General features: G+C 43.6%; 1 protein-coding gene across 1 annotated transcript in view; it reads left to right on the plus strand.

Moving 5' to 3' along the window:
• Window positions 1-381: 381 nt before the first annotated feature.
• Window positions 382-16,751, plus strand: part of LOC126355717 (solute carrier family 22 member 7-like) — a 488,802-nt gene continuing 472,432 nt past the window's right edge. Inside the window, exons 1-2 of the mRNA XM_050006085.1 lie at window positions 382-423; window positions 16,369-16,628. Coding sequence (XP_049862042.1) covers window positions 382-423; window positions 16,369-16,628 — 302 coding nt within the window. The remainder of the gene's footprint in view (window positions 424-16,368; window positions 16,629-16,751) is intronic.

Genomic DNA, 16,751 nt, shown 5'->3' on the forward strand with positions numbered 1-16,751 from the left:
AAAAGGACTCTTAGGAATAAAATTCCCATTTGTTAAAAGCAATTTCATTTTGATTTCATCAGTTACTCCTTGGCAACTACTTCCACGCTCACATAGTGTGATTAAATGTGTTAATCCTTGGTGAATCGCTAGTAAATAAAGTAAATTCTTAAGACAAAGTTTTGAAAGTAATTTCACGGTTGACACCTTCTTCCACTCGTGACTGTTATACCTGTTAAACACGTATTTTATCAATTGCGTCATTTTCGTACTCTAGGGGACGTCAGCAGATAACGAGTATCACACCAGAGCTGCAGTGGTGCGTAATGTCGGTCTCTTCCTTCACAAGCCGTCGCAGTCAGTGCGTGTGCTACTCCCTTGAACAGGCGCCTCTTTGCAGGGATGGGGAAAGACATCGGCAACGGCGAACTGCAAACATTAGAGGTACTGTGGAACGTCTACCCACGTACACTACATCAAACGCATCCTCCATTACGTGTTTACATAATTGCACACGGTCAGGATTAAAAAGAAAAATTTTCTAATACAAGCTCTTCGTCTCGAAGAGTGACATCCAGTGACACCAAACTCTACCCTCGTGCCCCACCTCCAAGGGTGTGACGTGACAGATGGTGCTGTAATCGACTATAGTCAAAATGGGTGAAAACCGTTGAAAGTGATAACATCTCAAGAAATGCACATCAGATTATGGTCCCAAGTGGTAAGAAATGCAATTGTTTTCAACTCTTTAATGTGAAACCTGTTTTATAGCAAAAATACTTTACTTCTGGACAAATCGCACGATATTCGGGAATTTCCCAAATAAGTGTTCTGCATATACTACATGTGCATAGATTCGATTGGCTTCACTTATCGTTGCATAAGAACTACATGGGGACGGCTTTCAAAACCGCTTGAACATTTACAGTTGAATACAAGAACAACTAACAGCCTATGTAGATTTTCTTTCACAGATACGTTGCTATGATGAAACAAATCGGCAAACGAATACGTTTAATATGCATTATTGGTAAGTGGAAAATCCCCACGAACTAAAACAAGTCGAGCACAATAAGTGAAAGAAATTACAACAAAAATGTGGACCAAGGAATTGCGTTCCGGAGAATCAAGTTTTATTTTGTTAAAAAACTCTTTCTACCTCCTGGGATCCTGATCTGATGGGTGATTGAACAGTTTTCAACGCAATTCCATTTTTGTCGATTACATCACTATCTATAACGCAATGAAAAAAATTTTAATCCAAAAGTTACGAATTTTTCCTGGAGAATCTGCAACAGAAACTGGGGTTAATTTTCACTATTTCAAATTTGACCCCCCCCCCCCCCCCCCACCTCCTGCGGGTGGGGTATTAGGATCGAGTTTGGTGTCATTGGATGTCCCCTGTTGAGACCAACAACTTTCATTGCAATCTTTTTTAAATCCGATCCGTAGTTTTCCGCGTATTTCCAAAAATAATTTTAAATTCCTGACCCTCTATAGTCCATAAGCCACTAACAGTGTGTGGCCAACATACTTGGTAGCAGCATTAACAGTTTCCAGTCCTCTTCGATTTGCGTGTTGAGCGAGGCAGAAATAACTGTATGCCTTCCTAAGCGCCCATATCCCTCTCGCCTTTTTCCCATCATAACAACGCGAGATGTGTGACGGTGACATGCACCAACTTCTCCTTCTCTAGAATCAATTAGTCAACCTTTAAATCGTACCTCGTTACAGCTCTTTTTCAATCGATCAACTCCTCCTTCCTCTGTTATCCTATAATGCAGATGCAAGTAAGTTTAGAGGTGAAACAATCTCTGTACTCCTCAAAAGCACGAAATACGATAGTCAACTCGCGTGTATCACTGATACCTCAATAGACATACAGTATAATACTGACTCAACGGAAAAATGTTGACTACCTCCCTGATTCCCCTTCGTTTCGATGTCAACATTTTCTCTCATTCCTCTTGTTGGCGCACACTTGATCCCATGTACAAATTGTTTCGCGCTAACCAGAACATACATATGTACTTCCTCCATCTCCCCGCATTTCGGCCTATATTCGATCAATTTTTACCTATTCCCTAGACATTTTTCGCAATTCTGTTGATTTTATGTCAGATCTGTCCTTGCGATCACGACGCAACCACTCGTTCTGGGTTCTAAAATTGCCTGTAAATGTAACACAGCTGCCAACATCTAGCCCAAATGCACTAATCTGGAGGCGTAATATAGCACTGTTTCCAGTCACCTCCACATTCGGAGAGCGTTTGCTCTGTTTTCTGTTCAAATGTGTGTGAAATCTTAAGGGACTTAACTGCTAATGTCATCAGTCCCTAAGCTTACACACTACTTAACCTAAAGTATGCTAAGGACAAACACACACACCCATGCCCGAGAGGGGACTCGAACCTCCGCCGGGATCAGCCGCACACTCCATGACTCCAGCGCCTTAGACCTCTCGGTTAATCCTGATTCCTGTTCACTTAGATGGGTCAGGACTCGGGAAGTTCTATTATTTCATGAGACGTGGAGTGTAGCGGTTTTATTCTGATCGGTTCGAGATTAATTTTCTAACGGTGGTGCAGTGCGGGTTGGTCAATGATTGTGTGAGGATGCTTTGTGACTCCCATACGCAGAGAGATGGATCGTAAATTAAATACTATGCTCGAGGTCTTAGAAATATGTAGAGCGCTGTCTGGTATTGTTTTATGATATAAGTGTTCGAGAATTAACTGTGAATGGGCGTACTGAGTAGTCATCTATCCATGTTCTCAATGATACTCTCAAAGTAGAGAATTGGTGATTTAGCTATTATACTGAAACTGAGGAAACATGCTGTCACATCCAGAATGAGATTTTCACTCTGCAGCGGAGTGTGCGCTGATATGAAACTTGCTGGCAGATTAAAACTGTGTGCCCGACCGAGACTCGAACTAGGTCCCGAGTTCGAGTCTCGGTCGGGCACACAGTTTTAATCTGCCAGAAAGTTTCATGCTATCACATGATTGACCGGTATTGAAGTTAGTGTAAAATTGTTCCGGTGTCAAGTTTCATGTTTATTATTAGACTACATGGATGGTGTCTTTTGCATCCCATCCCTGCATTGGTTAGCAGATAATGATTGACTGATATGGCTTGTTTGAGGTGGGGAAAAAGTTTTCCTGGCTGGACGGCAACTTCTAGGGGTTGCTAGTAGCGAAACAGGGATCGCGTACATGAGTGCAATAAGAGGAATGAGCCGAAAGGGGACGCATAGTCGTCAGCTGTTCCGACTGTGTGAGAGTCTAAATGTATAGGTCGTCATTCGCTTTTGGACATCAGTTTGGAGACCTACGCCAACGCCGTAAAAGTCTTCTACTTTCGTTATTTTTTAAGTGGGGTTTTATTTAAAATAAACAGATGTGTGGCGTGCAGTAACAAAATTATTTACCCCTCACGATGTCTAGTTTTCTGTGAGAGGCTGTGTATGAGGGCGTCTTAATGTTAGTTTAGACCAAGAGAGAGGCATGGAACTCGTGGCAGAAAAACGAAACTTTTGGCGTTGTACGAAAGCGTGTTAGACAACAGTGTTTGAGACAACTAAACAGGACCAGAGAGAGCGTGTCATACGATAATTCGGCTAGAGTAGAGGTGATCAAACTTTAAAGTGGCCTCGGCGGTGTCTGAATATTTAATAGTATCGTGTCATAGGCACAGCAGGAGTAGCAGTAGCAGTTTGAGGTGAGATCTGGTGAGGGAGGGGGCTGTACCGCTAGGAATGCTTGGATGGCTGAACGCTACACTGTTGTGGGAAGTATTGTGAAATCTGTTTCACCGCGCTGGAGGCCGAGCGCAGCTATGTGTCATTGGCCCACGTCGGTGGTTGGTAACTTCTAATTCATATGAGCTTTTGTAATTCGCAATTTTTATCTGTTGGGCTGATTGATTTGAATGGACGTGGATCTGTAGTACTTGTATCTAGTTTGGGGAACGTACGAAATGGAGTCCATTTCCACCGAGTAGTGAAAACACGGTCCTGTTGCAGTAATTCAGGTCGTTCTGTTTCTACAGAGGTAGCTCAAGGTGGTGGATACGTCTTTCTCCGACATGTGCCCAGTTCAGACTTAAACTGGAGCGATCACATGCGCGAAGCTGTAGAAATGGGATCAGTTGCACGACGTGTAGGAGGAGACTAAAACCACGTTGGAATTTTACTGTAGAAGCTAGGTTCGGGAAAGGTGACTCGTTTCGAGATATGGGAGTGCGTGAAATATGACTGACTTGTGGGTGTGAGCCTATGCGAGTATGTGTTTGAATGGATGTAATTCCTAACATATAGCGTAACGCTAGAAATCTGAGTAGTTAGTGTATACTTTTCTTCTTATGACCTCAGTCACCACATCATCTACAACTACTAGTGTCTGCCATCGCCTTTAACTCAGCAGATATACTGAGAAACCTCTAATATGGTCTCGAGATAATCTGTTGCAAATAATAAAGAATTTTCTAGTTGGGGCGGTTTGAGGGAGTTGCAAATACCTCTTACATACCACATTTCTTAGCCGAATCACTTTCAAAGTTCAGTGATTTTATCCTAAGGTTGCATCTTTGGCTGTTGTTGTTGTTGTTGTTGTTGTTGTTGTTGTGGTCTTCAGTCCTGAGACTGGTTTGATGCAGCTCTCCAAGTTACTCTATCCTGTGCAAGCTTCTTCATCTCCCAGTACCTACTGCAACCTACATCCTTCTGAAGCTGCTTATTGTATTCATCTCTTGGTCTCCCTCCACGATTTTTACCCTCGACGCTGCCCTCCAATACTAAACTGCTAATCCCTTGATGCCTCAGAACATGTCCTACCAAACGATCCCTTTTTCTAGTCAAGTTGTGCCACAAACTTCTCTTCTCCCCAATCCTCTTCAATACTTCCTCATTAGTTATGTGATCTACCCATCTAATCTTCAGCATTCTTCTGTAGCACCACATTTCGAAAGCTTCTATTCTCTTCTTGTCCAAACTATTTATCGTCCATGTTTCACTTCCATACATGGCTACACTCCATACAAATAATTTCAGAAATGACTTCCTGACACTTAAATCTATATTCGATGTTAACAAAATTCACTTCTTCAGAAACACTTTCCTTGCCATTGCCAGTTTACATTTTGTATCCTCTCTACTTCGACAACTATCAGTTATTTTGCTCCCCAAATAGCAAAACTCCTTTACTACTTTAAGTGTCTCATGTCCTAATCTAATTCCCTCAGCATCACCCGACTTAATTCGACTGCATTCCATTATCCTCGTTTTGCTTTTGTTGATATTCATCTAATATCCTTTCAAGACACTGTCCATTCCGTTCAACTGCCTTCCAGGTCCTTTGCTCTCTCTGACAGAATTACAATGTTATCGGTGAACCTCAAAGTTTTAATGCCTACTCCGAATTTTTCTTTTGCTTCCTTTATTGCTTGCTCAATATACAGATTGAATAAGATCGGGGAGAGGCAACAACCCTGTCTCACTCCCTTCCCAACCACTGCTTCCCTTTCATGCCCCTCGACTCTTATAACTGCCATCTGGTTTCTGTACAAATTGTAAATAGCCTTTCGCTTCCTTAATTTAACGCATGCTACCTTCAGAGTTTTAAACAGAGTATTCGACATACAGAAGCTAAATGGCCGTTGGCAGAACAGTTTTGGCTGTAGGCCCATCGGTCAAGGCAGTCCTCACGTTGTTTCTTAAAACAATGCCGAAATGACGGCAATCGTTTCGGTGTCAGTGCGTGCAGACATGTGAAGCAACGAGGCAACCATGCCACGGGTACGCTCTCTTGCTTTCTGTAGCCGACTGTGAGAGTAGGAAAGGCCTCAAACTGCGGCCTACCGAGCGGCGGTGCGACCCTTTCGGACGACTGCCGCACAAGGTGGACGTGTTGCGTCAGTTGTGCCACGATGCCGGCGTCAGTGGTCGCGCGAGCATCCTCACACCCGTAGAAGAGCTTCTGGTCTCCCACGAAGGACAGACACCCGCCAGGATCGTCATACCAATGAGGCACCATCGTCTTAAGCGACGAAAGCAGACTCTGCCTGCACGCAAATGACGGTCTTTTCCGCGTACGATGTAGACACAGTGAGCGAAGTCTCGTAGAGTGCATTCGTCCAATTCACTGGCTCCATCCCAGAACTTATGATGTGGGACGCCATAAGCTACAGCTCTCGTTCGTCTTTGGTGTTCCTGGAGGGAACGCTAACCAACGATTGGCACGTACAGAGTGTTGTGAGGCCCGTTCTTTTGCCGTTCTTGCAACGGGAAGGTGATGCGTTGTTCCAACTGGATAATGCCCGTGACACTAAACGTGCTCTCCAAGACGTGCAGCAACTTTCCTGGCCAGCAGGGTCTGCGTATACAGGGTGGTCCACTGATAATAACCGGGCCAAATATCTCACGAAATAAGCATCAAAGGAAAAAATTACGAAGAACGAAACTCGTCTAGCTTGAAGGGGGAAACCAGGTGGCGCTATGGTTGCCCCGCTAGATGGCGCTGCCATAGGTCAAACGGATATCAACTGCGTTTTTTCTAAAATAAGAACCCCCATTTTATATTACATATTCGTGTAGTACGTAAAGAAATATGAATGTTTTAGTTCCACCACTTTTTTCGCTTTGTGATAGACAGCTCTGTAATAGTCACAAACGTATAAGTACGTGGTATCACGTAACATTCCGCCAGTGCGGACGGTATTTGCTCCGTGATACATTAACCGTGTTAAAATGGACCGTTTACCAAATGCAGAAAAGGTCGATATCGTGTTGACGTATGGCTATTGTGATCAAAATTCCCTACGGGCGTGTGATATGTATGCAGCTTTGTATCCTGAACGACATCATCCAAGTGTCCGGATCGTTCGCCGGATAGTTACGTTATTTAAGGAAACAGGAAGTTTTCAGCCACATGTGAAACATCAACCACGACATGCAACAAATGATGATGCCCAAGTAGGTGTTCTAGCTCCTGTCGCGACTAATCCGCACATCAGTAGCAGACAAATTCCGCGAGAATCGGGAATCTCAAAAACGTCGGTGTTGAGAATGCTACATCAACACCGATTGCACTCGTACCACATTTCTATGCACTAGGAATTTAATGGCGATGACTTTGAACGTCGTGTATAGTTCGGCCACTGGGCACAAGAGAAATTACGGGACGATGACACATTTTTGTACGCGTTCTATTTAGCGACAAAGCGTCATTCGCCAACAGCGGTAACGTAAACCGGCATAATATGCACTACTGGGCAACGGAAAATTCACGATGGCTGCGACAAGTGGAACATCAGCGACCTTGGCGGGTTAATGTACGGTGCGCTATTATGGGAGGAAGGATAATTGGCCCCCATGCTATCGATGGCAAGTTAAATGGTGCAATGTATGCTGATTTCATACGTAATGTTCTACCGATGTTACTACAAGATGCTTCACTGCATGACAGAATGGCGATGTACTTCCAACATGATGGATGTCCGGCACATAGCTCGCGTGCGATTGAAGCGGTATTGAATAGCATATTTCATGATAGGTGGATTGGTCGTCGAAGCACCATGCCATGGCCCGCACGTCCATCGGATTTGACGTCCCCGTATTTCTCTCTGCGGGGAACGTTGAAGGATATTTGCTATCGTGATCCACCGACAACGCCTGACAACATGCGTCAGCGCATTGTCAATGCATGTGCGAACATTACGGAAGGCGAACTACCCGCTGTCGAGAGGAATGTCGTTACACGTATTCCCAAATGCACTGAGGTAGACGGACATCATTTTGATCATTTATTGCATTAATGTGGTATTTACAGGTAATCACACTGTAACAGCATGCGCTCTCAAAAATGATAAGCTCACAAAGGTGCATTTATCAGATTGGAACAACATAAATAAAATGTTCAAACGTACCTACGTTATGTATTTTAATTAAAAAAACGTACCTGGTACCATCTGTTCGTCTAAAATTGAGAGCCATATGTTTGTGACTATTACAGAGCTGTCTATCACAAAGCGAAAAAAGTGGTCGAACTAAAACATTCATATTTCTTTACGTACTACACGAATATGTAATAAAAAATAGGGGTTCCTATTTAAAAAAAAACGCAGTTGATATCCATTTGACGTATGGCAGCGCCATCCAGCGGGTCAAGCATAGCGCCATCTGGTTTCCCCCTTCAAGCTAGAGAAGTCTCGTTCTTTGTAGTTTTTTCGTTTGACGCTTATTTCGTGAGATATTTGGCCCGGTCATGATCATTGGACCACCCTGTATATCAAGCACATGTGGGTTGTTATGGGACGAGAAGTGATTCGTGCAACTCATCAACCAACAACTCTAACAGAATTACGTGAACAGCTCGATCAGGGGTTGCATATAGTCTCCCAGGATAGTATTCGCCATCTTTACGATCAGCTGGATGCCGAGGTCAGCCCACGAAGGTCACACTGCGTACTAATATAGGCGATGCCTGGCACCTCAGAGCTGCCCGCACTTCTGATCTGTAAATGTAAACCGTTTCGTGTACATCCTGTACACTGTTGCAGCAATAAATTTTCAGTGAATAGGAAACCTCTAAAAGGTTGTTGTAATATTTTCCCTCAGTGTATTTTGTTGTTATAGACTGAAAATACAGGAAGAAGTTCCAGTGGTCCCTCGATCTCTGTGTTTATAAACGCGAGTATGTCATAGCTCTTAATGGAGCTGTTAATGTAAGTTGACCACAGTGAAATTCACTTCCAGCCTCATTCGGTCTCATGTTTCCACTAACTGCTACAAGAGGTTCACCTTTTGTGGGGGGTCACTCTGACTATTCATTCTACACTACATGCGTTCTTTTAAATTTTCATACTTTCCTCCTCTGACTTCAACCAACTCTCTTTTCCTAGCATGAGCGTTTCCTCACATGCGGCTGAGGGTTTTCTTAGAGTTGTGTGAATTGTGCTACTTAGCTGTGCACCCCTGAACAGCTACTAGTATTTTAAGAGCATTTTCCAGTGTGCACCGGCACATGCTTTGTCACTTGAGAGAACTGTTCCACGGCATATCTTACGCCTCAGCTATCAGGGGCAAATCTCCCAGTTGCGCAGATCGAGGAATCTGCAGCCACACTCATCACAGATAAGACGAAATTCTCGTTCGGGCCTTCTACCAGACTCCCATCTAGAGATGGCAGACATCACAATCCATGAGTTTAAGTTTCCTTCAACACTTCTACCTTTCTGAGAACAACTATAAAGAGCGTTATGTTCTAGGTGACAGCTGTCAGGCAGTATCTACAGCTGATTATATCCCACAGTCTTGGTTGTATTCAGGGTGAGCTCTTTTACTTGATGGTCGATTACTCCTGCCATACACTTCAGATGGATTATTTTCACTCCTATAATACTACTCTACAGGCCATTAAAATTGCTACACCACGAAGATTCCGCTACAGACGCTAATTTAACAGACAGGAAGAAGATGCTGTGATATGCAAATGATAAGCTTTTCAGAGCCTTCACACTAGGTTGGCACCGGTGGCGACACCTACAACGTGCTGATATAAGGAAGGTTTCCAACCGATTTCTCATACACAAACAGCAGTTGACCGGCGTTGCCTGATGAAACATTGTTGTGACGTATCGTGTAAAGAGGAGAAATGCGTACCATCACGTTTCCGACTCTGATAAAGATCGTATTATAGCCCATGGCGATTGCGGTTTATCGCATCGCGACATTGCAACTCGAGCTGGTCGAGATCCAATGACTGTTAGCAGAATATGGAAGCGGTGGGTTCAGAAGGGTAATACGAAACGCCGTGCTGGATCCCAACGGCCTCGTATCACTAGCAGTCGAGACGACAGGCGTCTTATCCGTATGGCTGTAACGGGTCATGCAGCCACGTCTCGATCCCCGAGTCAACAGATGGGGACGTTCGCAAGACAACAACCATTTGCACGAACAGTTAGACGACGTTTGCACCAGCATGGACTGTCCGCTCGGAGACCATGGGTGCGGTTACCCTTAACGCTGCATCACAGACAGGAGCGCCTGCGATGGTTTACTCAACGACGAACCTGGGTGCACGAATTTTTTCGGATGCATCCAGGTTCTGTTTACAGCATCACGATGGTCGCATCCGTGGTTGGCGTCATCGGGTTGAATGCACATTGTAAGCGTGTACTCGTCATCGCCATACTGGCGTATCACCCGGCGTGATGGTACGGGGTGCCATTGGCTACACGTCTCGGTCACCTCTTATTCTCATTTACGGCACTTCGAACAGTGGACGTTACATTTCAGATGTTTTACGACCCATGGGTCTACCCTTCATTCGATCACGGCGAAAACCTTACATTTCAGCAGGAAAATGCACGATTGCATGTTGCAGTTCCTGTACGGGCCTTTCTGGATACAGAAAATGTTCGACTGCTGCCCTGGCCAGTACATTCTCCAGATCTCCCAGAACTCTCACCAACTGAAAACGTCAGGCCAATGGTGGCCGAGCAACTGGCTCGTCGCAATACGCCAGTCACTACTCTTGATTAACTGTGGCATCGTGTTGAAGCTGCATGGGCAGCTGTATCTGTACAATCCATCCAAGCTCTGTTTGACTCAATGCCCAGGCGTATCAAGGCCGTTATTACGGCCAGAGGTGGTTGTTCTGGGTACTGATTTCTCAGGATCTATGCACCCAAATTGCGTGAAAATTTAATCACATGTCAGTTCTAGTGTAATATATTCGTCCAATGAATACCCGTTTATCATCTGCATTTCTTCTTGGTGTCGCAATTTTATTGGCCAATAGTGTATCATAGCCGCAGCCGCTGTAAGTACGTGTCAGTGACGCAGACATAGATCATTTAGGTCCATTTGCGATATTTAAAGCAAGCAACCACGTGTGGAAGGGGGAAGGGGGGTAGTTATAAGGTTTCAATTATCACCTCAAAAAATAAAATTACGTATCTAAATTTTGTTTATTTATATATTTGTCGTCAAGGACCACAATAAAATCCCCTCTTCACTGTTGAGTAACACGCTGCTGGGGGAGTCAGTACTCTAAGGTAGAAAGGAATTTTGATCGGCAGCAGTGGAATAGATGCAGCTGCATGTGGCCTATCCAGATGACACTTTTAGGGGTCAGTATTGGACTGTGACAGTGTTGATATTTCCACAGCTCTCGAAAACGAATTACCTATGAATGCAGAAAATGAATTATGGCACGATACATAATACTGCGGTACTTTGTTCTGGCTTCTCTAGCGGTGTGCTACGCTACTGTGACACGGGGATTTCATCGTGTACTGGGAGTAGAGACATGTACCTGCGAACAAACGAAGGAATTATCCGAATGAGAAAAAATTCGGGAGATTTGATATACATTTACAGACAAACAGATTACTACAATTTCAGAAAGTTGAATGTTTTATCCAAAAGGAGCAGCTTCACAAATTGAGTATGTCTACAACGCGTGGGTCCACCTCTGGTCCGTATGCTAGCAGTTACTCGTCTTAGCACTGACTGATAGATTTGTTACATGTCCTCCTGAGGGACATCGTGCCAAAAACGAAATGACACTGCAAACCGTCACCGCTGGTTGTCGGACGGCACTGCAGGCGACAATGAAGTTGTCCAGGGCGTCTCCAGACACATCTTCGTTGGTCATTGGGGCCCAGTTCGAAGCGGAACTCATCACGAAAGCCAGTTCTATTCCATTGAAAGAGACCTATCTGGAGACGTTCTGGCCAGTGGTATGATACCAGCCTGACTGTCTCCCGACAACAAAGGGTGTTGGTCTGGGATGCCATTTCTCTTCATACCTGGTTCCCTTTGGTTGTCTTCCGTAGCATTCCCACATCACTGCGGTACTTCTGCGAGATTCTACGTCCATTTTGTTGCCCTTCATGGCGAGCTACTCTGGGCTTACATTTCAGCAAGAAAAAGCCCACCCGCACACAGCAAGAGTTTCTGCTGTTTGCGTTCGTGCTTCCAAATCCTACCTTGGCCAGCGGAGTCGCTCGATCTCTCCCCAGATGAAAGCGTTTAGAGCATTATTGGCAGGGCCCTCTAATCAACTCGGGTTTTTGATGATCTATAGAGGCAATTGGATAGAATTTGGCACAATATCCCTCAGGAGAACACCCATCAAATCCATCAATCAGTGCCAAGCAGTAAGTTCGTAGCATTTTTGTTTGCATGTTGGTATTCCGACTGATACGGGTTTATTTATCGATTGTCATTTTTTATTTGTAGTTCACTGTTGGTATTTGAGTTTGCGTACTGTAATTTTTACCTTTGGAGACAATGAATGGAGCTGTGGAAGCCAGAAAATGGAGTGCCAAGTGTAGAAATCAGAACATTTCGGACATTTTTTTGTTTTTTTGAGGTAGGTAGAGGGGTGACAGCAGCGGAGGCAGCAATACACATTTGCGCCGTGTATGGGGATAAAGTCACTGGGCAGAGCACGTCAAGAAAATGGTTTTTCCGTTTCAAGGAGGAACGTTTTGACTTTAGTGACTCTCCACATTCAGAAAGACCTTTGGGATGTTATGGAGATCGTTTGAACGCATTTATCCATAATGATCCACGTCAGAGTATTCGAAAACTGGCAAATGTGATGAACTGTGGTCATTCCACTACCATGCGACATTTGCCTCCAATGCAGAACATGAATGGCTATGCATGTCCTAAGCCAGAACGAGAGAAATCAGCTGTCTACTTGTTCGTCATCACCTGGCTCTTGAACAACACAGCTCATTCGACCCAGTATCGTTACTGGTGACGGGAAATTGTGTCTTTATGCTAACATAGTGAAAAAAAGGAATTTTTGAGCCCAAAAAATTTTCAATAAATTAAAATTCTATGGTGTCACGGGCAGTGCTGCAAAATTGTTCAAGTCATACCACGCTAACAGGAAACAAAGGGTATCAGTGCAAGGGACTAGTGAATTAAGAAATTACATGTGGTGTCCCACAAGGATCCCTCTTAGGGCCATTGCTTTTTCTTGTGCACATTAATGATCTCTCATCAGTTACACTGCCATAAGCAGAGTTAATTTTGTTTGCAGATGACACAAGTATTGCAATAAATAGTATGTCGAGTGTAGTTCTAGAAAGTTCTGCTAATGATATTTTCATGGATATTAATAAATGGTTTAAAGCCAACTCACTGACATTAAACTTGGAAAAGACTCACTATACGGAATTCAGAACCTGTAAGAGGTTTCCACACAGCATATGCATAAAGTGCAAAGAAGAGCAGATAGAAGAGGTTGACAATTTTAAATTCCTGGGATTACAGCCTGATAATAAATTCAGTTGGGAGGAGCACACAACAGAATTGCAGGAACGCCTTAACAAATCTGTATTTGCAATTCGAGTGTTAGCTGACATAGGCGACATAAATATGAAAACGCTTGCAGTATATTTACTCCTTAATGAAATTTGTCGTAATAATATATCTCTTTTTCCAACAAACAGCTCAGTTCATACATACAATACCAGGAACAAAAATGATCTGCACAAGGACTTACAAGCACTTACTTTAGTTCAAAAAGGGGTCCACTACTCAGGAACACTCATCTACAATAATTTGCCAGCAAACATAAAAAAAATTAGTTACTGGCCAACTCCTCCTGCTCCATTGTCGAATTTTTTGATAGAAACAAATGATGTATTGTATATATTCATACTATTAGTATTGTTATTTCAGCTTTAAAAAAAAATGATATGTCCCGCAGCCACGAGGATCTCCTCAGCACGAATCTATGGAAAGAAAAACAAATCTAATCTAATCTAACCTTGGCCAGCGGGGTCGCCCGATCTCTCCCCAGTTGAGAGCGTTTGGAGCATTATTGGCAGGGCCCTCCAATCAACTCGGGTTTTTGATGATGTACAGAGCCATTTGGATAGAATTTTCCACGATATCCCTCAGGAGAACACCCATCAACTCCATCAGTCAATGCCAAGCAGTAAGTTCGTAACATTTTTGTTTGCATGTTGGTATTCCAGTTGAGTATGTGTTTGTTTATCGATTGTCATTTTTTATTTGTAGTCCTCTGTTGCTATTTGAGTTTGTGTGCTGCGAGTATTACTACAGCAACTGGGGCAGCTGGCAGTGTGTGGTTTACACTCGCAATTGTCCGTTGTGAGCACTCATCGCTACCTGGACTAGAATTTTTTGCCGTCCGAGATGTCATCGCCTACAAGACATGGCATTGTGGAATCGACCCGAAGACGCAAATTAGACCTAGTTTTATATATAGTAATATGCCTTTTACTCTGTATACCCGCTCATGTAGAAAAGTATGCAAGAAAATGGTTTTCCCGTTTTGAGGAGGAACGTTTTGACATTAGTGACTCTCCACATTCAGGAAGACCTTCGGGATGTTATGGAGGTCGTTTGAACGCATTTATCCACAACGATCCACATCAGAGTATTCGAGAACTGGCAAATGTGATGAACTGTGATCATTCCGCCATTGAACGACATTTGCCTGCAATCAGGAAGATGAATGGCTATCGCACGCTGTAAGCCAGAACCACAGAAATCAGCTGTCTACTTGGCTCTTGAACAACACAGCCCATTCTACCTGGTATCTTTACCGGTGACGACAAATTGTGTCTTTATGCTAACATAGTGAAAAAAGGAATGTCTGAGCCCAGACAAAGCAGCAGCTCCTCGTACAAAGACGCACACACTCACAAAAAATAATATTATGTATCTGGTGGAACAGTGACGGTGTGGTGAGATAAGAATTGCTTCCACGAGGTGTAACCACCAATGTTGACATTTATTATCATTAACATCTACATCTACATCCATACTCCACAAGCCACCTGACGATGTGTGGCGGAGGGTACTTTGAGTACCGCTATCGGTTCTCCGTTCTATTCCAGTCTCGTAATGGCCGTAGTAAGAAAGATTGTCGGTATACCTCTGTGTGGGCTCCAATCTCTGTGATTTTATCCTCGTGGTCTCTTAGCGAGATATACGTAGGAGGGAGCAATATACTGCTTGACTCACCGGTCACGGTATGTTCTCGAAACTTCAACAAAAGTCCGTACCGAGCCACTGCAGTCTTCCATTGGAGTTTATCTATCATCTCCGTATGGCTTTCGGGATTACTGAATGATCCTGTAACGAAGCGCGCTGCTCTCCGTTGGATGTTCTCTATCTGTTCTATCAACCCTATCTGGTACCGATCCCACAGAGAGGGATTGCAGACACAGTCCAAAAACAACGACCAGGAAGAATGCGCGTGTGAAGTTGATAAAGCCCGCTCGAAATCCTGCTAGACTGACAAAAGACACTATATGCGAGTTGGCTTGGCGAATCATTGCGTATCCACCTGATTCATCTGATCTTACGTCCTCAGATTTTCACTTTTTCCACTGTCTAGGGAACAGCCTTCAAGTAACTACCTTTCTAGACGAAAATGTGCCCCGAACATGGCTCGATGAGTTCTTCGCCTCAAAAGGACGTGATTTCTACACTCAAGGAACCGAAAAGTTACCCCAGCGCTGGCAGTCTGTTGTAAATAGTGAAGGAGAGTATGTTACTGATGACTAAAGTGCCTGTTATGTGCATCTGTTTTGTTTATTAAACTTACGGAAAGAGGCAACGAACTTATGGATCAACCTAGTAAGTGCTTGCATAAGGAACAGAGGTGGACTAACGCGTTATTGACTTGCTCAATTTATGAAGCTCATTCTACTGAATAAATCACTCAGTTTTTCTGAAATTCTACTCCTTTTTTTTTCTTTTTTTGCAGCACATGTACATTTTATCTACAGATTTCCGCTTTTCGTCGCATCCGGATTATACTTACCTGGTGCGCCTTTTTTTTTCTTTTGTCTTCGAGTGTATTACTGCTACTGCACAAACGTTGGTCATTTCGAGGTATTAATAACTTAACGCTGATCTGACAGAGTATATCTCTCACTGTACTTATTAATAATACCTCAAACAACCAATACTGACAAGAGTGAGTCATAGGTATATAAGAACTGAATCCAACAAACAAACAAAACCAAGAATTGTAAGAGAAGACAGCAAAGAGGATGGACTGAATGATTATACATAGACATAAATAAATGAAACTGGTTAAAATATTGTCAAAAAAATTAGCTACTTTCGATGCAGCAAGCAATGAACAATTAATAATTAGCCTCATTGTTGCCAATGAGACTGGTAACTTTGCTGCTGTTGGTCACTGGAAACTGGACCAGCTAACTCTGTAGACACCCAAAACTATTGCTCATATGCTCTGCCAGCTAGATAATAAGTCTGTAGGCTTAAAAAAAATAAACGTCTGCGTGCTTTGCTGGGAACTCATTACTTTTCCCTGCCAGCGAGGGCGATAGTGAAACCCCTGTTTCATTGTTCATTTTCAGGAGAGGACTGGAATCCCAGAATGCAGTACAAAAGCCAAGGCTGCTCCAGCATTCGAGGAGGTCCTGGAAGCCATTGGCTCCAGGGGGAAGTTCCAGACGAGGCTAAATATCGTCTTCGTTTGCTTTGCCCCATGCTTCGACATGATGAGTCTCAACGTGTTCTACCTGGCTATGCAGACTCCAGATCACTGGTGCTACGTTCCTGGCAGGGAATTTTCCAACCTTTCGATTGAGGAGTGGAAGAACCTCACCATACCGAGGTTTGTAGTGGTAAATATTTTAGCTTTCATCGATCGAATGTTCCGTCGGTTCTTGGTAGAATCTTTAATACTTTGATGTAAAATTCTACAGTATTTATTACTTTTCCACAAATCGATTTTCCG

Source organism: Schistocerca gregaria, chromosome 3 (assembly GCF_023897955.1).
Source record: "Schistocerca gregaria isolate iqSchGreg1 chromosome 3, iqSchGreg1.2, whole genome shotgun sequence".
NCBI classification, from domain to species: Eukaryota; Metazoa; Arthropoda; class Insecta; order Orthoptera; family Acrididae; genus Schistocerca; species Schistocerca gregaria.